This window comes from Takifugu flavidus, chromosome 12 (genome assembly GCF_003711565.1).
Source record: "Takifugu flavidus isolate HTHZ2018 chromosome 12, ASM371156v2, whole genome shotgun sequence".
Lineage (NCBI taxonomy): Eukaryota > Metazoa > Chordata > Actinopteri > Tetraodontiformes > Tetraodontidae > Takifugu > Takifugu flavidus.
In genome coordinates this window covers 2,385,100-2,410,193 of record NC_079531.1, presented here as the reverse complement: position 1 = coordinate 2,410,193, position 25,094 = coordinate 2,385,100, and the positions used below count along the sequence as shown (strand labels likewise).

At 44.7% G+C, this 25,094-nt stretch overlaps 4 protein-coding genes across 10 annotated transcripts; 3 read left to right on the top strand and 1 right to left on the bottom strand.

Moving 5' to 3' along the window:
* The first annotated feature begins 747 nt into the window (after window positions 1-747).
* si:ch1073-83n3.2 (uncharacterized) lies at window positions 748-3,718 on the top strand. The gene is made up of 5 exons (XM_057049004.1): window positions 748-863; window positions 2,096-2,354; window positions 2,436-2,469; window positions 2,622-2,808; window positions 2,900-3,718. Exons 1-5 carry the CDS (start codon window positions 809-811, stop codon window positions 3,250-3,252), a joined length of 888 nt encoding a protein of 295 aa, XP_056904984.1. The 5' UTR covers window positions 748-808; the 3' UTR covers window positions 3,253-3,718.
* Window positions 3,719-4,527: 809 nt separating this feature from the next.
* LOC130535316 (uncharacterized) lies at window positions 4,528-10,597 on the top strand. The gene is made up of 18 exons (XM_057050309.1): window positions 4,528-4,749; window positions 4,824-4,986; window positions 5,085-5,234; window positions 5,377-5,537; window positions 5,642-5,818; window positions 5,895-6,036; window positions 6,132-6,319; window positions 6,402-6,540; window positions 6,785-6,963; window positions 7,646-7,978; window positions 8,127-8,289; window positions 8,733-8,882; window positions 8,955-9,115; window positions 9,196-9,372; window positions 9,444-9,585; window positions 9,710-9,897; window positions 9,972-10,113; window positions 10,206-10,597. Exons 1-18 carry the CDS (start codon window positions 4,585-4,587, stop codon window positions 10,391-10,393), a joined length of 3,108 nt encoding a protein of 1,035 aa, XP_056906289.1. The 5' UTR covers window positions 4,528-4,584; the 3' UTR covers window positions 10,394-10,597.
* A 134-nt stretch (window positions 10,598-10,731) lies between these two features.
* On the bottom strand, window positions 10,732-15,252 carry LOC130534627 (cyclin-dependent kinase-like 1). 6 transcript variants are annotated; one of them, XM_057048983.1, is made up of 10 exons: window positions 15,117-15,252; window positions 13,574-13,761; window positions 13,341-13,462; window positions 13,124-13,196; window positions 12,958-13,048; window positions 12,409-12,609; window positions 12,026-12,108; window positions 11,892-11,948; window positions 11,662-11,811; window positions 10,732-11,524 (listed from the first exon to the last, which is right to left on the bottom strand). In XM_057048983.1, the coding sequence occupies exons 1-10, from the start codon at window positions 15,196-15,198 to the stop codon at window positions 11,429-11,431; spliced, it is 1,143 nt and encodes a 380-aa protein (XP_056904963.1). In that variant the 5' UTR covers window positions 15,199-15,252; the 3' UTR covers window positions 10,732-11,428. The 6 variants fall into 6 exon arrangements, with proteins under 6 accessions (XP_056904963.1, XP_056904964.1, XP_056904965.1 ...); XM_057048984.1 differs by having other exon boundaries at window positions 12,409-12,606; XM_057048985.1 differs by having other exon boundaries at window positions 13,341-13,459.
* A 189-nt stretch (window positions 15,253-15,441) lies between these two features.
* On the top strand, window positions 15,442-22,823 carry tgfb1a (transforming growth factor, beta 1a). 2 transcript variants are annotated; one of them, XM_057048979.1, is made up of 6 exons: window positions 15,442-17,069; window positions 20,515-20,796; window positions 20,864-21,104; window positions 21,187-21,337; window positions 21,582-21,692; window positions 21,777-22,823. In XM_057048979.1, exons 1-6 carry the CDS (start codon window positions 16,742-16,744, stop codon window positions 21,822-21,824), a joined length of 1,161 nt encoding a protein of 386 aa, XP_056904959.1. In that variant the 5' UTR covers window positions 15,442-16,741; the 3' UTR covers window positions 21,825-22,823. The 2 variants fall into 2 exon arrangements, with proteins under 2 accessions (XP_056904959.1, XP_056904961.1); XM_057048981.1 differs by having other exon boundaries at window positions 15,453-17,069; window positions 20,873-21,104.
* Window positions 22,824-25,094: the final 2,271 nt, after the last annotated feature.

Here is a 25,094-nt window from a genome sequence, read left to right as displayed (position 1 = left end):
ATTTTTACATTTAATTGTAAAATGTATACATTCTTTTTAAACATATTTTTACATTGTCGTCTGTTTGTTATTTAACCTAATAAATTTGACTTTAAAGACTGACAATAAAACCAATTTAGTTGATGCCTTTAGTGTCACAATTGTCCGTCACTGGGACATAATGCTGTTCTTGTTGAAGCAAACACAGGCCGATCCCAGTAGGTGATGTGACATTGAATATCCTTGACTATCATTCAGGTTGCTGATAGAGGGGAATCAGATCTCTAGATTAAAGTCTTGGTTGGGCCTATTTGCAGCACCACAACAACAGATTTCCAGCTGTGTGAGGGTAATAATCCCTCCATTTTAATCTTTCTAAATGGGAGGTGGTCCAGCCCCTGGTTCAGGGGCCATCCAAGGCTTGGAACCAGGACTGCAGTGGATCATTTATCAATAAGGTATTGGACTTCACATGTGCGACAGGCAATATTTTAGCATCACTAATTTGCATGTTTCTGAGCGAGGAGCACCATGGGAGTGTGACATCTGGTTAAGGACAAGAGGAGAACTGTGATCTGGCTGATGGGTTTTATTCATTGCTATTTTGATTATTTGGGCCTTACACTCATGTTTACTTGTGCGTGTGTGCGTACATGGAACATTTCCAACTCCTCTCACAACAGCAAGGGTTTAATAGAGGAAGGCCTAAATAGTGGGGATTATCAGACTCTCTCTCTCTCTCTCTCTCTCTCTCTCTCTCTCTCTCTTTCTGTTACCCTATTTTGCTGCATCGAATGCTCTGTCTCTTATTTCAGTCATTGTTGCTGTGATGACCACAGGCATGAGTACAGTGGGGGTCCATCGAGGTTTTCTTCGTAAATATGGTGAGCGTGTTTAACTATTTACTCTGCTTGTGTTGTGCAAAATCTTTGGTAGCAAGAGCCCTCATGATGCTGGATTTTGAACCACTCTTGTATCATATAATCCAAAATGTCCAATTCCAGCTGGTCCAAGTCCTTAATTTGACACATTTGGGCCTAATTGTATCCCTTGCGGGATGCATCTGACAATGCCACAGGCTATAATGAGTAGTTTTTTAGATAAAGCACTTAAACGACAAGATAATAATAACGCCATCATGAGTGACTGTCTGAGAGTGTGATGTGATTGCTCACAGATGTGTTCGTACTCATTAATGCGATTTTCTGAGCCATTTTCTGGATTAATGTTTCTCCTAATGTTACATCTGTTTTGTAACTCCTCCAGTTTGAGGTGAGCGTTGTGGTGATGGCGACCGTATAGTTCAATAGTCTTTTGTTCCCTTGCCCTTATCGATTCATTGGCACCTAGTTGTGGATTGATCTTAAATCGACACACATTTTCCTCCTGTAGACACCATGAAACATCGCAATTCTCCCCGTCTGGCTCTCTCTCTTGCTAAATCCACCTGTTCATTCTAATCCTCTGTGTGGATAAATGGAGCAGATCTTTCCCAGCCAACATGTGCTCTCTATCTATTATCATTATTACACATTATCTGGAACATATTACCGTTCAAAACTGTCATCGGGTAATGATCGGGGAGTCGTTCACTTTTAAATAAAAACAACTTTGCACGTGTTAAAGTTATATTTGACATCCTTGAAATACAGATTTAAATTCATCCGGCAGAAAAACAGTGGAATTTAATCCCATCCCCTGACTGCATGTTGGGGGATTTAAATCACAATTTAAACACGGCTTTGCCATCTTCTTATCTTTTATATCTTTCATGTTTTTGCTTTTTTTCACAATTCCAGTCTCATCCAGTTTAGGCTTCTTACTGGTATCACTGGTGTCACTGTGACGGCAGAATTTTGTTGTCATCTGTCACCATTAGTAACTGTGTCCCTCAAGATCTCTGTCCATGTTCATAAAGTCCTAAACATTGTTAAATCCTTCTTTGGATTAAAAAACCCCACATTTTTTCTAATATTTAAACCCTTTGATGCTACCAAGTAATCTTTATTTCTTTATTTATTTCTTTTTTTTAGCATTTTGCTTCCCATCAATGGTATCCTGCAGCCCTTCCCTCCAAAACGACCTCCCGTCATGTAGTTTTCTATTTTTGCCGCAGGAGGGTTCATGTTTAAGCAGTGGAAGGAGAAGTATGTCGTGCTGACCCTGGAGGGAAGCCTGCTGGTGTGTCGCGATGCGGATTCCCCTCCTGATCTGATGGTTGCCCTGCAGAGCAGCTGTGAGTCAGTCGCGGAGGGGCGAGAAATCCTCGACCTGCCCAGGCTGCCCCCGGGCGGCAGGCGGGACTGCTGCTTTGCCCTGATCCTCCCGCAGAACAAGTTTCTCCTCCTTCTCGCCGACAGCCCCGAAGACTGCAGGTGGGTCTCAGCCCGACGACCGACGTTTTCACCTGGTTGAATTGTTGCTCGAAAGATTGATGAAGCTGTTGTCGTTTGCAGCGTGTGGCTGAATATGATCAGGAAAGTGAGGGAGGTGAGCTCTGGCTTTAGTCCTGCTCTTGGTCAATGTCCCTCTTTCAATATCCCATCTTAAAATGTAAAAAATTAGTATTAACAAAACAGTGAAATGGAATTTTGGGGCAGATTCTATAGGTTATCTTGTTTTTTCTGGTTTCTTATTTTCAGGGTCTGATGTCCCCTCTGACCCTTCAGAGGAAGCCCAGCGTCACTCCCTGCATCACTGACAGAGAGCCTCTGCCCGACTCCTCCAGTGACAAAGACCCCGGCTCACCCAGAGTCGGTGACGGGACGCCCCCATTGTCCCGAGTCACTGAACGGGGGGGCTCCTTCAGGGAGAGGGGCCAGAACCGAGGTCAGAAATTCTCTGTCACGAATTCACGACGCGAACATTAAAATGGCTCCGTTTTGGTTTGACAGTAATATTTCCTATATTACCTCAACAGCCAGTGGTCCGTGGCGGTCCACTCGTAGCTTTTCTGTGGCTCCCCCTCACCGCGTCTCAGACTGCCTTCGCCACGGCAACAGCAGCGATGCCCGAGCAGTGAGGGCGGTGTGTCTGCTGATGGGCGGTGCGGCGGCCTCCTCCGCTCTGGGCTACCTAAACTCATGCTCTCCTTCTTCACCTCTCGCCAGCAGAAGCCCAGAGATTGGCCACAGCACAGGGGGCTTCTCTGATAACGCCGCTGGCTCCTTCCACGCCTGCAGCCAGGACGTCGACTCTCCGCACTTCAACAGCTTTGACTTCGAAGGGGACTCCGATTTCGATGCCTTCGACTGTGGAGGATTTGCTTTTTAGTGTTTCCTGTACATATGATTGTGAAGGTCCCCCTGTTGAGAATCCTTTTAACCTGAGTTATTGTTATTGGATCTCCACTATTTCTCCATATCTGCTTTAATGAAAGTGTTCCTCCCGGTCGTTTGCCTCTGTTCCTCAGATTAATCATTCCTGATCTTGGCTCCTTTTAACACTAACTGTCTTTGATCTATCTCACTATGCCAGAGGTTTGTTTAATCATAAAGATAAAGGAGTTCTTCAGCTGCAGTGTTTCATTTGTGGAATTTCAGCATGCACCTCCATAACTGTCAATATTCTTTTTCTACTTTTTTAAAGGACCCTCGATTGTCCATCAGTGGGTTTTTCCATTTGATTTGTCCTTTTGCCTCCTTCCAAGTTTAAAATGACCTATTATCTAGTGTTTGGATGTTTTTCCCAACTAAATATGATCAAGTGGAGCTCTAAGTAAACATCATTCTCATCGTGACTGTGTGTTTTCTCTGTCCTGATTCGCAGTTTTCCGGGTGTGTTGCAGAGTCACCACAGATAACAGGTCAACGTTTGTAGAGCAGAGGCAGAAGGCAGATATGCAGAGTCACACAATCGCTCGATGTTACAAAGGTCAAGATTCCTTGACCTTTGTAACATCAAGAGTCAAGAAACACTGACTGTGATGAACCCAGAATATGAACCATATCAGCAGCATTTATCTTCTTCTCCACACAAACAAAAGGGTCTCAATATTGGCGTTAAGCCACCCAGATTTAACAGCCCTTGTGCCTCCTTACAGATCACAAATCTTTTGTCACTTTCTAATGTAATTTCATCTTTACAGCTAGTTTTTCAGGCATGTGAAGTGGTTTGTTTTGATTTTTTCTGTGGTTGCAAGAAATAATTGCATCCAACTGCAAGTAAGTAATTGCAAGATGTTGGAATATTTATTAAAGGCTGGGAAAACAAGCCTACACACTCTTTTGTTTTCACAGAGGAATCAATTAAAACATCTCAAACAAGAATGATCAAAACCTTGCGGACCAACACCACATTTAATATCTTCAGATGCAGAATCCCTGAGATTTACCCATGATCCTTCATTCACCAATGCTGCTGGTGGTTGAGATGTTTCAGGAACTGCAGCTAAAACTGTGGGCAGAAGACCTTCAATAGTTTCACTAAACAACATGTATCACCAATAATCAGGACAAGGTGCAGGACAAAGTCAGAACCAACCTTTTACCCAGTCAAATGCTTCAGCCAACTCCCTGTTAATGTAAACACAAAGACACAGGGATAAAAGTAGCTGCCAGACCAGACAGCCGCTGCTGGTTTAGGACACAAAACATCAACAGCATAATGGAGTTTTCTGTGACTCTGATCTTGGCGGGGCTGGTATTAGCCTTCTTTTGGTTTATTCTACAGAAGAGAAAGTATAATCTGCCTCCAGGACCCACCACGCTACCTCTGGTGGGAAATCTGCCACAGCTGGACAAAAAGCAACCTTTTAAAAGCTTTACTGAGGTGAGCTACAAAAACAAGAGATCTTTGGGAAATGCATGATTGCAAGATTAAAAAAAGTATATATCTTTTTCCAGCTGAGCAAAAGCTATGGTCCTGTTATGACACTCTACTTGGGCTGGCAGCGCACAGTTGTTCTGACAGGATATGAGGTGGTGAAGGAGGCTTTGGTGGACCAGGCTGAGGACTTCACGGGCAGAGGGCCTCTGCCATTTCTGCTCAAAGCTACCAACGGCTACGGTAACACCTCACATCTGCCCTCTTTAGCATCCGGGCCGTTTTTCACAGCCTGAGTCTGCCCCTTTATATCCTAACAAGCACACGTTTGCCTCCGTCAGGTTTGGGGATCAGTAATGGGGAGCGCTGGCGCCAGCTGAGACGCTTCACACTTTCAACCTTAAGAGATTTTGGAATGGGGCGCAAAGGGATGGAGGAGTGGATTCAAGAGGAGAGCAAGCATTTGACAGCCCGCATAAAGACGCTGAAAGGTACAGAGTGGCAGATTTAATCAATACAGGTATACAATTGAATTAAACCTCTACTCATTTTGACATTTCTGCACTTGTTCCAAATAGAACGACTGGACGTTATAGTTCTGCGTTGTAACGCTGTGACTCTCTTGTCTTTCAGTCAAACCATTCGACCCCACATTCCTGCTCGGCTGCACCGTGTCCAATGTGATCTGCTGCATGGTGTTCGGCGAACGCTTCAGTTACGACGACAAACAGTTCCTGGAACTCCTCCACGTCATAGCCGAGGTTTTAAGGTTTAACAGCAGCTTTTTGGGTCAGGTAAGTGGAGGTGGTGGTCAGAAAAAACGGATATAGATCCTCCAAAAACAAGGGAAATGCTTCAATTAAAGAATAAATTGCACTGTCCTGAATGCTTCCCACAGATGTACAACGTCTTTCCCTGGATCCTGGAGCATCTGCCCGGCCCCCAGCACACCATGTTCAGCCATATTAACTTCCTGAGGGAATTCATCAAGAAAAAGATCCAGGAGCACAAAGAATCACTGGACCCCAGCTCCCCGAGGGACTACATCGACACCTTTCTCATCCGGATGGAGCAGGTTGGAAATAACTTGAGGGTTGTTTTTTGATCAAATCTCATCACGTGGAACACTTGTGTCCAATGTGCGCTCTCAGGAGAAGAATCTTCCTAACACTGAGTTCCACTACGAGAATCTGGTCTCCACAGTGTTGAATCTCTTCCTAGCGGGCACTGAAACCACCAGCTCCACTCTCAGATATGCACTTGGAGTTCTGATCAAACATCCAAACGTACAGGGTAAATCACAAATTCTAAATGTCATGTGACCAAATAAATGCTTATCCTCCTCAGTAACGGAATGTCTTGGAATGTTTCCCCTTTCTCCTGCACAGAGGAAATGCAACGGGAGATTGATAATGTGGTGAGACAAGATCAATGTCCCAAAATGGAGGACAGGAAGTCCCTACCGTTCACAGATGCCGTCATACATGAGGTGCAGCGTTTTCTGGACATAGTCCCCTTCGGCCTGCCTCATTATGCACTTAAAGACATCACTTTCAGAGGTTATTCAATCCCCAAGGTATCCTTAATTCCATGCATGTCAATTAGATAGAACATTTTAAAAACATGATGGCTAAAATTGTATTTTTTTTCCTAAATAGGGCACTGTGATCATACCTTTGTTGCACTCTGTGCTGAAAGGAGATCAATGGGAAACTCCCTGGGCCTTCAACCCCAAGCATTTCTTGGATCAGAATGGCAGTTTTAAGAAAAACCCTGCATTCTTGCCCTTTTCTGCGGGTAAACTTGGCATCTTTTTTTTTATATATTCAATTTAGCTTTATTAACATACTAAACGGTGCCTAAAATGTGGCTAAATATGCAATAATATACCTCCATAATGCTTCTTTGCCCCCTATGCTTGATAAAACACAATAATGTCCTCTAAGGTGCCCTTCCAGTGGATATTTACTGGGTCTATAGGGGTCTTATATTCTCAATCAGCCTCCTTTCAAGCATCCTAACTCTGCTCATCTGTTCCCAGGGAAGAGATCCTGTGTTGGGGAGTCGTTGGCTCGCATGGAGCTTTTTATCTTCCTCGTTACCCTCCTGAAGGATTTCACATTTTCCTGCATCGAAGGACCTGACAGCATCAGCCTAAATCCACAGTACAGTGGCTTTGCTAATTTACCCCGCAACTATGAGATCGTCGCTACACCACGGTGAAGAGGATTCACATACTTCAAGAAGATGTATATAGTTTGCAGCAAATTATTTTTTGGCATTTTTTTTTTCTTGTATGTATTTTAGATTTAGTACTTGTACCATTTGTTTAATGATCAGTATTGTACACTCACAAGCATACGAATATTAACATTATAACATGAAATAAAAATAAGTAATACAATTAGTTCTGAGGTGCAGTTTCATGCATGTAGAATGTACTTGACTAAATCAGGACCATGAGACCTTAACTTTCTGATAGACGTGGGTTTTCTTGTTCTGTGACATAATGCCTTTATTTCTTAATTTTTAATTAATCCTGTTAAAAAGGCACGAGGATGGTCGGAATCAGGTCATGTGAGATCAATAGTTGCTCTTGCAATCACCAATTATAGTACAGATCCAGATCAGTGCATACGTAGCATGTAGTAAATAAAATCTATTGAGGAAAAGTAGTTGGTGGGTCGAAAAGAAAATAATAAAAACAAAGCACTAAATAGTTTGAAAGATTAGCGCAGATTTATCGGAACTTTAAAAACAAAAGACATTTATTTATGCGGAAAGTATTGAAATTCCTTGCTGAACGTAGATACATTGAGTTCATTTTTAAAGTTTTCGGTCTGATAAAGTCCAACCAGGAAAAGTTCACTTTGGTCAAAATTCCTTCAACTATCCCTTTAAGCATGTGACGCAATCGCGGAAGAGGGCAGTTCGGCCTCAAACCAACAACCTTTCTGCAGGCAGGGAGTCCATCCAAGTCCGGGGTCGCGTGCGCGCTGAGCTGCAGTATAAATGCAGCAGATGTTCGGTCCTCCAGAGCTGTCTGTCCGTCCGGAGCCACACCATGGACCTCACCGTCATGTTGCTGACAGCGACGCTGCTTCTTGTTGTCCTGTGGATTTTAAACGCGCACACGCGTAAACACACGCGTTTACCTCCCGGCCCCCGGGGAATACCAGTCTTAGGAAACCTGCTCCAGCTGGACAAGAAAGCCCCGTTTAAAAGTTTGTTAAAGGTGAGAACACGCAACAGGATTGAGCCCGTCTATTCTGTATTTGTGTGCATCAGGCCATGCAGTGGGTGTAACTTAATCCTCAGTATTTGTTGTTTGTTTGAGTTATTTTCGTTTTTGCCCAGTTTTAAAAGTCTTTGTAACCCTTCAGCTGAGTGAGAACTACGGCCCTGTGCTCACCGTGGCCCTGGGGCCCCAGAGGACTGTGGTCCTGGTGGGCTATGAAGCCGTCAAAGATGCACTGGTGGACCACGCTGATGACTTCACCGGCCGGGGCCCGGTGCCTTTTCTCAAAAAAGTTACCAGAGGCTATGGTAATACTTTCCACTTATGAGGCCTGCAATAAAACAACATGTCTTAGAACAAACACACCACAGATAAGCATTCGCACACAGCATCCAAAATACACATCTAAGCTAAAAGAGCTGTGAGGATTGTTGTTGTATGTTTGAGCAGAAAAAGCCACACAACTGTCTTCCTCTTCAGAGGTTCTGACCACAACACAGTGATTTGGTGACTTGGAACTCCATCTTGAACTGTGACGATCCGCATTAATCTTCCACACTCGCAATTAAATCATCATCTTTCATTGCAAATGTAAATGAGGTACCTGACTATCTGAAGGTGTGTGCAGCATTGGCGGTTCGGAGTAGGCTTATTTTTATATGTTCTTCTGACATAAAAGTTAAATATTAGCAACAGCAAGCGGTTTTTCTTGTCTTCTTTCTTGCTGAGTTGTGTTTCTGTGTTTCCACAGGTCTGGCCATCAGCAATGGGGAGCGCTGGAGACAGTTACGGCGTTTCACGCTGACGACCCTGAGAGACTTTGGGATGGGACGAAAAGGGATGGAAGAGTGGATCCAGGAGGAGAGCAAGCATCTTGTGACGCGCATTAAAGCCACCGAGGGTCGGTTGGTTGTAAAGAGCTTGTGGTGTTGCTTTTAAAGTGCTGAGTTAAATGCCGTTTCCTCCTTTGTAGGCGTGCCTTTTGATCCCACGTTCTTCCTGAGCTGCACCGTTTCGAATGTGATCTGCTGCTTGGTGTTCGGGCAGCGCTTCAGCTACGACGACGAGCACTTCCTCAGCCTCCTGCACATCATCTCAGAGACCATACAGTTTGGCAGCAGTGCGAGTGGGCTGGTGAGGGAGGAAAATGGCCTCGAAGAGACATCGGGAAGGGCTCAGATAGCTGCCAGATCTTCACACATCCTCTTTCGCAGATGTACAACCTGTTCCCCAGGTTGATGGAATGGCTCCCGGGCCGGCACCGCGAAATGTTTGGCAAGATCGAGAAGGTGAGAGCGTTTACGATGGAAAAGATCGAGGAACACCAAGACACTTTAGATCCCAGCTCTCCCAGAGATTACATCGACTGCTTCCTCATGCGACTCCAACAGGTACAGCAGAAGCTTCAGGCTGAGCTGATCATCTTCCCCCCCCTTAAGCGGTCACCTTTCCTTTCCTTCAGGAAAAGCATCAACCAAACACAGAGTTCAATTATGACAACCTGGTGTCCACGGTGTTGAATCTGTATTTGGCAGGAACTGAGACCACCAGCTCAACCATCAGATACGCGCTGAATGTGCTGATCAGACACCCAAAAATTCAGGGTAGGTCAAAGCCCGAATGCTCGCCCGCCAAGGCTTCTGGATCAGACACATCTATGAAACCTTTCTGTCTTGACTTAATGATTAAGGGATCAATGCATTAATTGTCCCACACTTTATTTTAAAGAGAAAATGCAGGAGGAGATTGACAGTGTGATCGGACAGGGACGCTGCCCTTATGTGGAGGACAGGAAGTCCCTCCCCTTCACCGACGCGGTGCTGCATGAAATCCAGCGTTATCTGGATATGATCCCCTTTAGCATTCCTCACTATGCACTCCAGGACATCTCATTCAGGGGTTACACAATTCCCAAGGTACTCAAGGCGACACGTTCCAGAGATTCTCCGTGTAAGAGTGTCCCATGTGACCGTGCGTCTCGTCTCAACAGGACACACTGATCATTCCATTATTGCACTCTGTGCTGAAAGATGACAAAATGTGGGAGACGCCTGGGTCCTTCAACCCTCAGCACTTCCTGGACGGGAATGGCAGCTTTAAGAAAAATCCTGCTTTCCTGCCATTTTCTGCAGGTAACTTGGTCAGCGCCCACGGTTTAGCTCTTTCTGGACTGTGGTGTGTTTATGAAGTCCCACTCTGACACCATGGGTGCTTTTCCTCTCAGGGAAGCGAGCTTGTGTCGGAGAGTCCCTCGCTCGCATGGAGATATTCCTCTTTGTCGTCTCCCTTGTGCAGCACTTCACCCTGAGCTGCCCCGGGGGACCCGACAGCGTGGACCTCACCCCCGAGTACAGCTCCTTCGCTAATGTGCCTCGCAAATACAAGATCATTGCAACACCCAGGTGGCAATAATGCGTCTGTGCATCGTCATATATTAGCAGCATTAGATTGCTGTTGAATTCGCTGGTCGCCTCTACAGAAGTGTGTTTTTGATAGGATTTAGCTCCTTGGCTGCCTTATTAGATAACACATTTATGTTTGAAAACCTGTCAAATTAATTTCATCTGAAATAAATGTAATAAATGCTATAAAAATATATATGTACTTTACCTGAAATACATTGTTTTTCTTCCCAAAAGTAATAACAAATGTTAAATGTTCAAATTCGGGGAAAATGCTTTTAAATATGCTCCCCCCCCCCCTTATGCTTAATATATTTGTAATATAAAATGATGCAAACTGCAAAAGAATTTTCAATTAAAACACTTTATTTCATTAAAATGCGTTTATTTGCTTCATTAACGTGGCCGTTATCAGGCGGCGACGGTCCTGGTCTGCAGCCTTTAGCCTCAGTGCTTTAGGGCATCTGTAATTGAATGACTTCAGGCTCAGGGGATCAGTCAAGCTGCACGTAGGGCCGCTGTTACACCGATGCCTGTTGGAGTGTCTGAGCGGTAGGGGAGCTCTTCGATCACTGTCAGGAGTGATGCTGCGGCCTTCAGACAAAACCCGATTCAATCTGAAACGGAGCCATCTGGAGGTGGAACATCTAGTCGTGCTAAATGTCATTTAGTCTTCATTTTGACCCCAAAATATATGAGAATTCTGCAGTTTTGTAACAGCTGAATCAAAAATTGAAGGTGCCAGAAAAGAAAATGCTGATGGCACACAGGTGACTCAACATGTGCAGTGTGTGAAGCATTACAGGTTAAATGTTGTATTCATGTTTTTGTTCGTAATCTTGCTTGTTTTTAGTACGTGTTTTGGTAAAGATGTTGCCTAAACTGGAATATTACAATCCCGAACTGTGTCGCGTAAAAGACAGAAAGGATGTTAAAATCATGCGTAATCTTAGAATTAATGGAGGAAAACTTGCTGTTTGCTCACGAATAATAGCCGCATACTTTCAGCTAGCGTAGCATGAGTCCGTGTTTCACTTCAGCCTTTCTAAATGTTGGGCAGGTGGTATTTATGCTTCACTTGTTTCTTCACATCTGGCGCAGGGGAGATGTTGCTGTTTGGTAACTGAGGCAAGTACTGAACCTAAAGACAGACACAGAGTGCTTAAATACACCTACCAGGTAGTAAAGCAGGCCCAAAAGCTTAAAGTAGACGTGTAGCCTGAGCACTGAACACACATGACTCTTGTTGTCCATGGCTATGGGGTGTTTCACACTCACCCCTGCCTGCCTGCGTCGGGAGCCTTTGTCGTGTCGTCTCCCTGGGCGCTCGCTCTCCCGCCCCCAGCTGGCTACTTCCTCCCCAAAGTAAGGGAGCTCCAGCAGCTCTTCGCAGGACAACCGGAGCGACGGGTCCATCACCAGGCATGACTGCTCACACAGAGATGATGTCAGACATTTACAACACGGTAGCGGTCTGTCCAAGACGTTTATGTAGAGACAGAACCCACCTTCATCACTTGCAGGGCGTGAGGAGGCACACCGTAAAAGCGTTTATCCAGTGGCTCCTAAGAGCAAAAATATAATGACAACATGAGACGCGCGCCTCCTCCCTGACAACACACGCATCTTTGATGAGAGGTACCATTGTGTCAGGTTCGGGAATATTAACCCCGCTGAAGAACACATTGGAACGGAAGATCTGCTGGTGATGGGGGATCAGGTCACCTGTGGTGGGAAATAGGATGCTGAAACTCTTCTTGTAACATTGATCTACCTGAGAATTTAAATCATTTCAATTTAATGGCGTAAAAGTAAGGTCATCCTTCCGGAGTGCCCCCTGCTGGTCGACTTTAGTACTGCCAATGAAACCTGCCTCCATAATAAGAAACCAAATATTGCTTCAAATTGATAGAAACTTTACAAATAAGACTGAAAACTATTGTATTTTATAGTTTGGCTGTGTTAGACAACATGTTTTATATATGTGGGCTGTTTGTGTCACTTGATATGGACACCTGGGTCTACCTAGAGTTTTCCGGATGAGGTAAAGCTGATCAACATCAGACTTCCCAGGCCAGAGTGGATTTCCATTTAGGAGCTCTGCAAAAACACAGCCCAGAGCCCAAACGTCCACAGGAGGGCCGTACTGCGTATCCCCAACCAGCAGCTCGGGAGCTCGGTACCAGCGAGTCGCAACATAGTCGGTATAATCATCCTCAGGCCCTGCTGAGTATATGACAGAAAAAAAGAGCACAGATGTCATGCACGCACTCAGTAAGCAGTGAATAACACACGCGGTGCAGAGCAGAGGATTACAGGACGTGGTGAAGGACTACAAGACTACATGCTAATGTAAGGTAACTTAACCCTGAAACCTAAGGCAGCAATGGTAAACATAGACACACACGGACCCACAAGCTGAGCGCACGGTTCCACTACGCAAAGAATTCATCGAAGCATTGAAAGTCAGGGAGCATAGCGGCAGGGGATGATAACGGTTCCGTGTTGAATAAGTCATTAGTGGCGCATTAACACTAAACGCCAATAAACGTCCACGGTCTACCGGTGACCTACTCAGAATGCGAGCGAATCCAAAGTCACACAGCTTGATGATTCCAGTTTTGGTGAGGAGGATGTTCTCCGGTTTCACGTCGCGGTGAATACACTGCAACAGTCAGTCAGGTCAGGATTTACAGCCAATCACAGGCTCAATTAAAGGCTTCGTTAAAGGGCTACTGACGTTGTGTTTGTGGCAGAAGTTAACGGCCTGCAGAGTCTGCCACACTATACTTTTCAGCTGGCCCTCAGGAACCCTGCAGAGGCAAAAGGAAACAAACAAATCTCCATGACAACCGCATGTTTGTCAATAACCGAAGTGTCTGCAAAACTTTAAATGGTTGGAAATATGGAAATAAAGTACACAGCTTGACAGAGGCCCCAACGCCCGGTCCACGTACCCTCTTGGGTGTCTGTCCAGCTCATTGAGGACCGTCTGCTCACAGAACTCAAACACTAAATGGAGGCGTCTTTTCCTCCTGAAGACCTCCAGCAGATTGACCAGATTCACATGTTTCAGCTGCTACAGGCCCGGCAAGAGGACAAGACCATCATTAAATCATAATTTTTTTAATTTATCTGCCACTCCTCTTACACGTGGTGAACCCAACACTTTAGATCAGTCTCTTCTTACCTTCAGCATGCGTATTTCTCGTAATGCAATCTTCTTGATGACGGGGTCGTCTTCAGATTCCACAAACTTCTTGATTGCGACGATCTGGCCTGTGTCTTTGTGTCTGCATTTGAACACCACACCATAGGATCCCTCACCGATTTTGGACAACTTTTCATATTTCTCCATCTGGTGGTCAGCACTGACACCTGCTACAGAGGGCAGAACTCGTCACAAACTAAACACCTCATTAAAAGTCTATCATAGTTGAAAATAATATTTAATATTTGTCGATTTTAACTACAAACGCCGTCTTACCTTACACAGCCAAATTCAATAAAAAAGGTGATACTTCAAATTTATCAACAGAATTCTGCACAGTCGAATCGTTAATCTCGTAAATCCTGTAAGTTTTATGACTTCAGAGCGTGTTGTTGCCTTTTCTCTGTCTGTGCGTCCTTGGTAACCATTTTCTGCGTATTATCTTGTTTAACGCTGTTTGTTAAATGTCTGGACTCTGAAGAACATTCGACACCGAAACAGCCACATTGCTCTACACACGAAGAACATGTAACCCTGCAGGACGTCTTACTCACCCCTTTGCAACTGCGGAGAAATAAGAAAGAGTTGACTCCGCAGAAAAAGCATGCGAGAGCGCGATTCACGAACCCGCCTACGTTACGCTATTTAATTGTCGCTGTAACCAAGGACACCGTTAACAACGCCAACCTGCTGCTGACACATAGTTTACTTTATTTTATTTGGTGTTGATTTAATTTTGGTTCAAATAGATACTTCAAATATGTATGATCATTTAGCCTTTATTTATACAAGCCGAGTGAAAGTAAACTCGGGTTTAATTCAATTTTGAGGCGCCCAAATCAAAGCAGACATTTATCGATGTATGCAAACATTATGATGTTTTTTTAAATTATTGTTTTAAAAAATGAGACTTAGAGAATTCTGAAACTACCACACGTGACCAGAAGAGGTCAGTGTCTTCCCACCAAAGCTCATCCGGACACCATTCACAACCTCACACTCGTTCTGTCTTCATATTTGATTCTATTCTGAGAATCATGCACCACTTTAAGACAAGCTACATCATCATTATTTATGTACTTATTAAAATAGATTTTAAATATTTGACAGGCTATCCGCAAATTAAAGTTAATAATAGCCTCGGGGAACTTGCTGGGAAAACCCTAAACATTCAAGAAAATGACGACTACACGGAGACAATTCGGGATTGTTACTTCCACGTTGATTCATCGCTCAGACAGACAAAACCCTTCAAATCATCAGCTGTTTATTTTAGTTGAGGCCTCCCTTTGAAAATACACAGTCCACCCCCAGAAATGCACAGACCTTAAAGAGTGTAGATACACACACACACACACACACACACACACACACACACACACACACACACACACACACACAAACACAAACACACACACACACACACACACACACACACACACCGCTCTGTGGCCTCCCCATCTCTTCATCTTTACTGCTCTCATTTTACACAGGGAAGTCCCGAGTGGCTTTGCTCTTTGACCTGGCAGAAGTTCGCTTTCACAGCCACCACGAGTCCTGGGCAGACACTGGTGCGATTCAGGGCCTGTTGACATGTCAGTCATCTCAGTGGCAGACAGGCGAGGCTCACAATAATGCCTCTAAAGTTAGCATGTTGAGCTCCTGGCTTCCTGAATTAGACGCAGTGCAGGCAGCAGAGGTCTGCTGAACAGCAGATGTTTTACACTGTTTCACTCATTTCCTGGGCGGAGAGCTGCTCGCTCTATTAGAGGAGTAACAGGAACCAGAAAAAAAAGAGAGAGAGAAAGGGGCCGAGCGAGCGAGTGTGAGAGAAACGTTAGCTGAGTTCAGAGTGCCCGCCAATGACTTTGGTATCAGCAAGCTCTAACAAGGACTGGCAGAGAGAGAGAAAGAGAGGAGAGAGAGAAGACAGAGAGGCAGAAGCTTCACAAGAGGTTGAGAGAAGACGCTGTGTCAACAGAGCGAAGGACAGAGGTGTGAAGAAGCCGCAGAGGGCGTAAACAGGATGATACCCATGGGTGGATGGATAGAGGGGAGAAAAGACACAGACAAAACTGCATGAGCTGAGGGGGGCTGTTCCTCTGCTACCACCCTTACAGCTGCTGCCTACGGATGGTTTAAAGGACGCGTGTCCAACTTGGACGTCTGTTGCAGGAGGACGCTGTTTGGGACGCAGAAAGTTTTCGTGCGTTTCTGTGTTGTGACAATGAAGACGCGGTACCACTGAGAACCGTCCTGCTGAGAGAACGTTGAGCGGCTGCTGCTGCACACAGATCACATGGGTTGGTGCTAAAAAAGAGGTAGTAGGAAGAGAGAGCATGTCAGATGTTTCCTTCTTGTGACATTTCTTTATCACTTGATTCAACAGAAAGAGGTTGTACATAGTTCAGTTATTCTGTCTATAATTGAACTGCTGATCTCCGTGGCGACATGAAACAAGGGCCAGTTCATACCGCATACTTGACCTCTGACCCTGCAAAATTTGACCTCGTAATATGAGGAGTGAAGGGGACCGTTTAAAGCAGATTAGGTTTAAATCGTGAGTAGACTGGGCCTTACTGACACCACACTTCAGTGTCATGTTTCTCCAGTTTTCAGGGAACACGTGAAGAAACACTAGTCAGCCGTAGAGCGCAGGGCAGACACGTGGAGGTGTAGTCTCTTCAGTCGGAGTCACGCTGGACTCGTTTTTCACCCCTAGATGCTGTAAGGTGTTTTCTGAAGCTTGGGGGCGTCGTCTGTGTTCACAGTTTTGCGTTAGCAGTTGACAGCTCTGCCGTCTGAGACGTCAGTGCGTTACCTGTGCGGCTGAGTCAGAGGCTGGCACGTCCCGGCCTTGTCTGTCTGTCTGTCTGTCCACCGGGGTCTGTTTCAGCTGCTTCTATGTAAGGATCTACTGTTGAATCTTTTTTCTAACCCTGACTGCAGTGGCTTCGGTTTTGGGAACCTCCAGGACTTTCCAGGTCCCTCCAGGACTTTCCAATTGTTGTTTTATCTGTAAACTAACAGATCACACCTAGCATAGAGGTGATTGGTCCCTAACAGTTGTCAGTAGTGAAAGGAAAAGACAAGAGGCTTTGCTGAGAGTTAAAGTCCATTACTGGTGCAGACAATCAGGTTGTCAACATGAGGCTGACTCTCTTGACACTCGTGATTTTTTACATGGTGGGAAATATAAGTGGAATGTCGACATGTAAGACGCTGGACCTGGAGATGGTGAAGAAAAAGCGCATCGAGGCCATCAGGAGTCAGATCCTCAGCAAGCTGCGCTTGCCGAAGGAGCCTGAGCCGGATCAGAGTCAAGATGAGGAGAACATCCCCACGCCTCTGCTGTCCCTCTACGACAGCGTCAAGGAGATGCTGAAGGAGCAGCGGACCGAGGACCAGACGCGGATCTCCGTAGAACAGGAGGAAATGGAGTACTTCGCCAAGGTGCCGCACAAGTTCAACATGAGTGAGTACAGATAATTAAGCCTTCACCTGTGGTGTGTAGCTGCGGAGTCAAACTCTCTAAGATTATTGTGATTAAAGTTGCTTAACAAAAGTGGGAATCAATAAAGTGTTTAAGCTTCTATGTTTCTGGGAGGCAGTTTGAAACACACTTGTTCTTACCCTTTAAACGAAAGCCCAAGAATACCAAATCTGCTTTAAAAAGAGGTCAAAGGATTCCACAAATGCCTGTTTCAGATTTATCTTCTTTCACAGTTACAACATAAATAAGCAAGCGTGATAAAGTTAGTGGCTGAAGACCAAATTAGTCAGCTCGGTCTGAGATCTAAAGCTGTCCATAAATTCCCTTAATATGTGGACCTCGTCTGATCTCCATCCAATGTCTTCAGGCACCCTGAAGGGTTCAGAGATCACAGGAGTTACAAGTTAGCCGAGTTGCATCTGGACCAATGCTGTGTGGTGCGTTTCGTGGTATCCACGGCATTTTTACTGCTTTATTAGTGCTGTTTGCTCGACTACCCTGCATGCACTGTATGTACGGCCAAGATTTCAGTAATGCTGCAGCCAGTCCAAAACTGTCACGATGGGCAAATTTGTGTTGGATGGGTTCTAGTTTCTGGGCTCTATTGTTTTGTGGGCGCCTGTAATCCTCACCTTATCAGGCAAGCATCCACACGGCCCCTCTTTTATTCACCACATCAAAGGAAGCCTAGAGTGCATGGACCACAGCTCAGGAGCGCACATGCCAAACACAGAACAAAGAAAAGTGATGTGTTTCCTGCTTGGATCATATTTTAAAAGATCGAGGGAAAGGGGGGAATGTAAACATTTAAAGTGAGGTGGCATGAAATGCACTCCTTCACTCTCAGTGTCTCTCACACTGTCTTTCATTTTCTCAACCCCCCCCCACCCCCGGGCCCTCGAGGTTTGGGGGGTTTCCTGTAACATGAGTGTCGGATTCTCCCTCGCTTCTATAGTCACTTGTTCTATCATATCTATTCCTTTTCTCTTCAGACAATTTTGTTCCCTTTTCCTCGCTTTGGCACTCACCTGGCTCGCCCCCTTCTCTCGTTCCTGCTCTCAGGCCCCTCTCTCGGCTGGGTTTCCTGCCCGCATTATCTGCGTGTTTGCAGCATGTTTGTGACAGGGCAGCTTTGCAGGAAGGAAGGCAGGCTGATGACCACTGAGATCTCCAGTGACTCAGGTCCGGAGCAAACAGTGCCCATGGGGAGCATGTGTTTCCTCGTCTCTGTGGAATGCCAGAGAACACCAGTTCAGCATCTTAACCCTGCCTCAGAAACTCATGCAACGCACTCTGGGAAAGGGTCAACTCTCTGACTGCACGTATGTGAACCCAATGGCGGGTTTGCAGCAATAACAGACAAAAGAAATGGGAAAACAAGCCTTTTCTACAGAGTGTAATTTAAGGTACTTTAAGTGTAATTAAGCTAAAATCTAAACATGAACGCTCATCCCAGCTTCAATTTAGGGTTGTTTTAAATATGACTCACACTTTCCTTATATCCCCACAGCGGCTAACAGGGGTGCTTACATTTTGTGGAGAGCATTTCAGATAATTTAGCCTCCCCTGTGATAATTGCGCGGTAGATTAAGTTAAGTTCCTTCAGCCGTTTTGCTGTGTCCCTGGAAGCCCACTTAGAATCGCTGCACATACTGTTCTGGTTTTGGAAACCAGCCACTTTGTTTTTGCTGGAAGTCAAAATTAGCAGTCTGGAATAATTATCATATTTAATTGTAAAAAATAAAGCGTGCAAACAAAAGTGTGCCTAGGGAAGGCGGGGCTTCTTTTATAAAAGGAGGCAGGTATTTTGGTTGTTGCTGGAATCTGGTTCCTCCTATATGGATAATTACAGAGCTGTCTCCCTGGCTTTCACAACAGCTGTTGCTGCTTACTGTACCTGCAGATAGACCTTGATTCAACACTCAAATCCCCCCCACACCCATTTCAGTCGGGCTGGCAAAGGGGAAGGAGGCTAGCTTTACCCTGAGGAGCTATGCCTTTTTCTCAGCCGAGGGTGGAAAATCTTACTTTGCACCTTAAAGTGTTTGAATTTGGGAGTAATTCACTGACAGACCTCCAGAGGTGGTGCAGGCAGTGTTCAGTGGAAAGTAGAAGTGAGAATTAAGCTATACAGTAATTACGGTACTGCTGCCAATACACTTCTTACGGGAAATGACGGGATTTCCTGTTACAAAAACATTTCTCTTGGCCATAGCAGCTTTATCTAACCAGCTAGAAGATGTTTTTCTGGTTTTTTTTTAATGCCTGGTGATTCTTGAAATATCACTGCTGGTTTCTCCGTCTCCAACTGCTGTTCACTGCTGTGAAATTCTGGGTTTTCATTGAAGAAGCTACAACCAAAGATCAGACTCTGCTCTGGGTGGGACCATTTAAATGTCAGGTCATTTTCTGAAACACTTCCAAGCAGCCCCCTTCGCTTGGAGCTCCACAGACATTGGTGAAACTGTTGTTGCACGAACAGGGTGAAATGATAAACAGGAATCAGTTCAGGATCCTGGTACAGCCCGGATCGGGCAGGGCCTCCAAGGATGTGAGCCAGGATTGCAGCTCACTCTGTCGAGTTTAAATCAGAGAATTCTGCTGCTGGCAGCCTGTTGCCTGTCTGCAACAGACTTACAGTCCATCGATGCACATCTCCAGTTTCTCTGCATTCAGCCAGTCACATGTGCTCTTGAACCCCTCACCATTTAAATTCACCACTTAAATTCCCTTTGCACCTATTTCTATAAGTCTTCCTATACAATGTTGCACTATTGATGAAATACCTTCTGCTCTTATCGCTGCAGCTGAATTCTTTGTAACATGAAACCTCTCAGTTTATAGTGTTACAGCCTTCAGTAGCTTGGCTCTGTTTTTTATCATGCTCTGGGAAATGTTTCTGCTGTCATGATACAAGAAGAGTGTGGAAAAAAGTTGCAAACATGGGCAGGGATACTGTACGAAAGCAAAGCGCTCTCTATGGTTCAATTTACAGCAGCTGGATTAGATTAATGTTTGGCTGGAGGAGAGAATATTGAGCAACGCTGTGAAATTGACTATTCCAGTGTATAATAAATGCAGAGGAATGTGAAAATCAACAATGAACTGATGTAATGAAATGCCGAAAATACTAGTCAACTTCCTTTTATTCATATTTGAAGAGCCAGAGCCAGCAAACATGCAAACGCGATTATTCTCTGGACTGATTTACTGCTCATTTGATATCAGTTTGTTAGCTTTGGCTTATGCTAGTTTTAAAGCACGTTCTCTCTCCTTGTGGGATATCTTTACTATCCTGCATTATATACTGCCACAAATGTACATCATATGTAATACCACGGCAATGACATTCATGAAATGTTGTAAATCTTGAACCAAACCTCACCAGACATCCATCAAAACCTGTTTCTTTATCTTTCTTTTTCAGGTATAAACAGTACAGCAATCATGGGGAACAAAAATGTCGCAGTTCCCTTCAACATATCTGAGATACGACAAAGTGTCGGGAAATACCACCAGCTAACCAGCGCAGAGTTGCGGATTCACATCAAGAAAACTACGATATTCACTGAGCAACGGGTGGAACTCTACTACGGTCTGGACTCCTCAGCTCGATACCTCACTACTCGCTTCATCAATAACAAGATGAAAGACAAATGGATTTCCTTTGATGTGACGGAACCTCTACGGAAATGGCTTGAAACAAGCGGTAAAACACCCAAAAACTTCTTACAGTAGGAAACTAGCAGAATTGCAAATGTCTTACGTTGTAAAAGTCTTCGCAGATGACGAGCAAGGCTTCCAACTTCGGCTGTTCTGTGAATGCAGCAAGACCACCGAGGATAGCTTCAGCTTCTACATCGACGGGTTCTCGAGTGAACGGGGGGACACGGGCGTCGTGCAACAGCTGACGCAGCAGCCACCCTATATTCTGACCATGTCCATTCCAAATAACATCAGCAACCCCTTCAACACACGCAAAAAACGCTCCACAGATACAAAGGACACCTGTACAGCGTAAGCAGCCTCACACATTTAGTCAGAAAGTGAAGATGGGTCACAGCTTTAAAAGGCCTTTTTCCTTCTTTCTTTGAAATAGTCAGACAGACACCTGCTGTGTGAGGAGCCTATACATTGACTTTAGGAAAGATCTGGGCTGGAAGTGGATTAACAAGCCAGACGGCTACCACGCCAATTACTGCATGGGCTCCTGCACCTACATCTGGAATGCTGAAAACAAATATTCTCAGGTACCACACACGTCTGATTGCTATTGATTAATTCGAGTGTAAATCTTGGTTTTGGATGATTTTCCAAATGACTGACCATTGCCTTTAAAAGAAAATCACTGGTTACGTATGAATGTCAGTTACAGTTGCGCAAAAAAAAATCCATTTCTGGGCGTACTCAGAGGAAACAGATTTTAACAAAAGATGCTGAAACACCAAATAATTTTCGGTCATGCAATGCAATTAATTTCCTCTTTTTAAACAGATCTTGGCCCTTTATAAACATCACAACCCGGGAGCTTCTGCTCAGCCTTGCTGTGTTCCTCAGACATTGGAGCCACTGCCCATCCTGTACTACGTAGGCAGGCAGCATAAGGTACCTCAACCACGACCAACATGTTTACAGAGCATCTAAGATGAAGCAACACTTCCAGATGACACTGATTGTTCTCATTTCCAGGTGGAGCAGCTGTCTAATATGATCGTGAAGTCTTGCAAGTGTAGCTAAAGGACCTAATGGAAGGACATTTTGCTTGAGAAAAAAAGGGCACAGCATCTGATAGGAAGAAAAGAACATGGACAAAGGGAACATCTTTTTCTCCTCTGAGCTCTGCTCTTGTCGGGTCGCATATGCACAAAGCCTGCGTATCGCACACAACACCATCGGACTCTTTGTATAGATCAGAAATCTTGTCTTTTTTTTGTCTGTATATACAATTTTTTTCAGCAGTCAACATGTCTGTAATTTATTTTTGAGAGCCGCAGATATGTTAAGAAGAAGAAAACCTGTTTTGTGATGTGTCCCTTTGACAATAATGTGGATGTATGTAAATTTAATGTGGGTAAATGAGACAGGACTTCATGGCCTCGATGAAAGGACGTTTTCAGGAGTGTCATCTTGTTTCCGTCAGAGTGACACGGTTAAAGGTGTGAAGTCACGCATGTTAACAATAGTGGTTCAAGGGGGTTTTCCCTCAAAGATAACGTCCCCGTGTTTTTGGAGGAGAGGGACAGTCCAGCAAGTGGAAACTCCCTGAGAGACCGGAGCTGCCATTGGGCAGAAAAAACATTTCCCTGGGACCGTCCGTCAGCTTTGACTCGCTCGCTTTGTGTATTAGCTCAAACACATACAGCACAGCACCATGTTTGTGTTCGTAATTAAATGTGAGCTTCTCCTCGTGACTCACACGATGTCAAAGCCATGAATAATGTCAATGGTGGTGCTGACAGCATTGGCACCATGTTTCCTCTCTCGGGGGTGGATGTGGTTATTGATTATAGGAAAGCAATCTGCTATTTATACGCCCATATTCATTCTCACCATTATAATTAAGGGTTTACATTACAGGAAACTTCATTTTTTCCCCTCACAATTCAGTAAATATTTCAGCTTCTGTTTACTCTAAGAATCAAACCAGCTTTGCTCACGTTTACTGATCTCATACTGTTTGAATTTGTAGATATTTTTGAAAAGAAATAAACATTGCTGTTGAACTATCACGTCAAAGTGAATGCAGGCTCTGTTTCCACTTGTCAGCCGTCTTATATGCATTTATAGGTGTGTGTGCTTGTGTTTTGCCTGTCAGTGCTTGTGTGCCTGTGTGTGTGTGTGTGTGTGTGTGTGTGTGTGTGTGTGTGTGTGTGTTTGCACTTTAAAAACAAAGCCAGCGCAACACACGCATGCAGAAGCAGCAACTGACCTATTTGGTGTAGGAGATAACAGAACATTCCTGGGCCCAAAATAACTTTACCGTATGTGCGAAATGTCGCTGTTGGTGGGTGAAGTGGGCTATGAAGATAAAACTGGGGAGGGGGAGTTTTCCAGCTGTCAAGCATAGACAGCGCTCGACTCAAAACATGACCCTGGAGCTCCATGTTCATGCTGAAACATCGGGACTTCTGTCTGCTACCAAGCAGATGCACCAATAATCCATCTGGGAAAGGGTTCCGGCACTGGAAAAGTATGGTATATGTCAGTTGTGTAGGTTTATTTTTGACTGGAAACTTATTAGCTACAAGACCATATTCGGGATGCAACTAGTTTTTCCAAGTCCCCCCCGAGCCCCACCCTCCTCAGTACTCTGGGGATTACTGGCAACCCAAGAGGCTGCATAGGGAGTGAGGAGAACAGGTCCGGGCCCGTCAGTAAGTCCTAGACTTAAGGGCAGTGACTATATGGAAAACTGAATGCAACACACGACACACATGCACACTAAAGCACCTCCATGTCTCATGCCTTACATAAGATCACACAGACTATGGGGATGGGGGATTGCTTACATCTCAGCTGTGATTTGTGCTATCTAATTGCAAAACTGGTCATGTTACCGGGGTGCCTGTGGAAAGCAGAGGAATTCTTTTGCTGTGCGCCAGCGCTGCCTGTTTGGAAAGTTCTGTGAAGGCAGATAAATAATGATCAACATGACTGAACACAGTTTTATCTCACCTCTCTGGGTGTTTCTGATTTGTTGCCATGTTTTTGTTTTTAATAGCGTCAAACCGTAACGTATTAATTATTGGCAGAGCAAAAGTCATTGGAATGTTCTCCCCCTCTATAAAAACAGGATCATTACCAACTTCAGACATGCAAGACACAGCCTCTCTTGGGGAAACAACATAAATGTAATCAGATTCTAATCTGAAGAAAATACACCTTCCAAGAGACAATGGTGCACACTCATCCACCGAGTCGAGGATGAGTGTTTTGCAAGTGTGAGCACTAATGCCTGCAGCATTTCCAACTCAGGCAGGTGTTCTTTTATCTAAATGATATCCACGTGCCACAAACACAACCGCATGAGTCATTATCAGGTTCAACTGTGACATCATTTACGATTTAATTGAATCCATGTATCTTTGGCTTTTGCTATTTGAAGCTGTTGAAGGCACCTCTCTGGTACAATAGCTTGGTAAATGTTCGCTGATGCCCCACCTCAACGGGCCTGAAGTGTTATTTTGGGCTTCCTCTTATTGCCACATAGATAACTTTGGTAATTGCACGTCCGCTGATGTTTAGTTCCAACTGTTCATTAAAAGCGGAGCGGCGCAGTGGCCTGGTGTAATTCCTGTGGACTCAGAGAGGGCCGACTATGACCTTAATAACACATTCCGGTGTCCTGTTGCTGCTCAGCTCGGCTTCACAATCACACAGCTGCTCAGAACCATTGTTGCCGCAGGTGCACATGCATGCAGACACACACACATCAATAAACACGGCTTCCTACCTAAAGTTAGGCTTGTGGCTGCTTTAAACTGCATGGCCATTTATTAAAGTATTATTTCTTACTCCATGCTATTTATTGCATCAATTCACACATTTGAACAGCTTTTATTTGCAGGACCTATAAGTATTAGTATTTCCTATCAGTTATAAAACATAATGTTGCAATGTGAGAAAGAAATCTGATAGTTTTTTTGTGTTTATGAGACACATAATGAATGTTCAGTGAACGCTTCCTTTAAATTTGACGAAATCCATTAAAAATGCAGTCTCTGAAGTCCTGGTGAAGGAGCATTGCCAGATTTTACAGCAGACAGGTGTTCCCTGCCACCTGTTTAACCTACACAATCATCCCTCTTACTTCACACCTGCAGATGTTTATCGCAGCCTGAGTCAGCTGCCCGTACCGCTCGCTCCATCTCTTCCTTTCCTTTTTTCTGTCGGCTATTTGCTGACCCTTGCCAGCGTTTTGAAGACTTCATGGCTGTTTTAGGTTTTCACTAAAGAAAGGGAGAGATAAGGGGGGTGGGGGTGGGTGGGTGGATGGATGGGGGAACA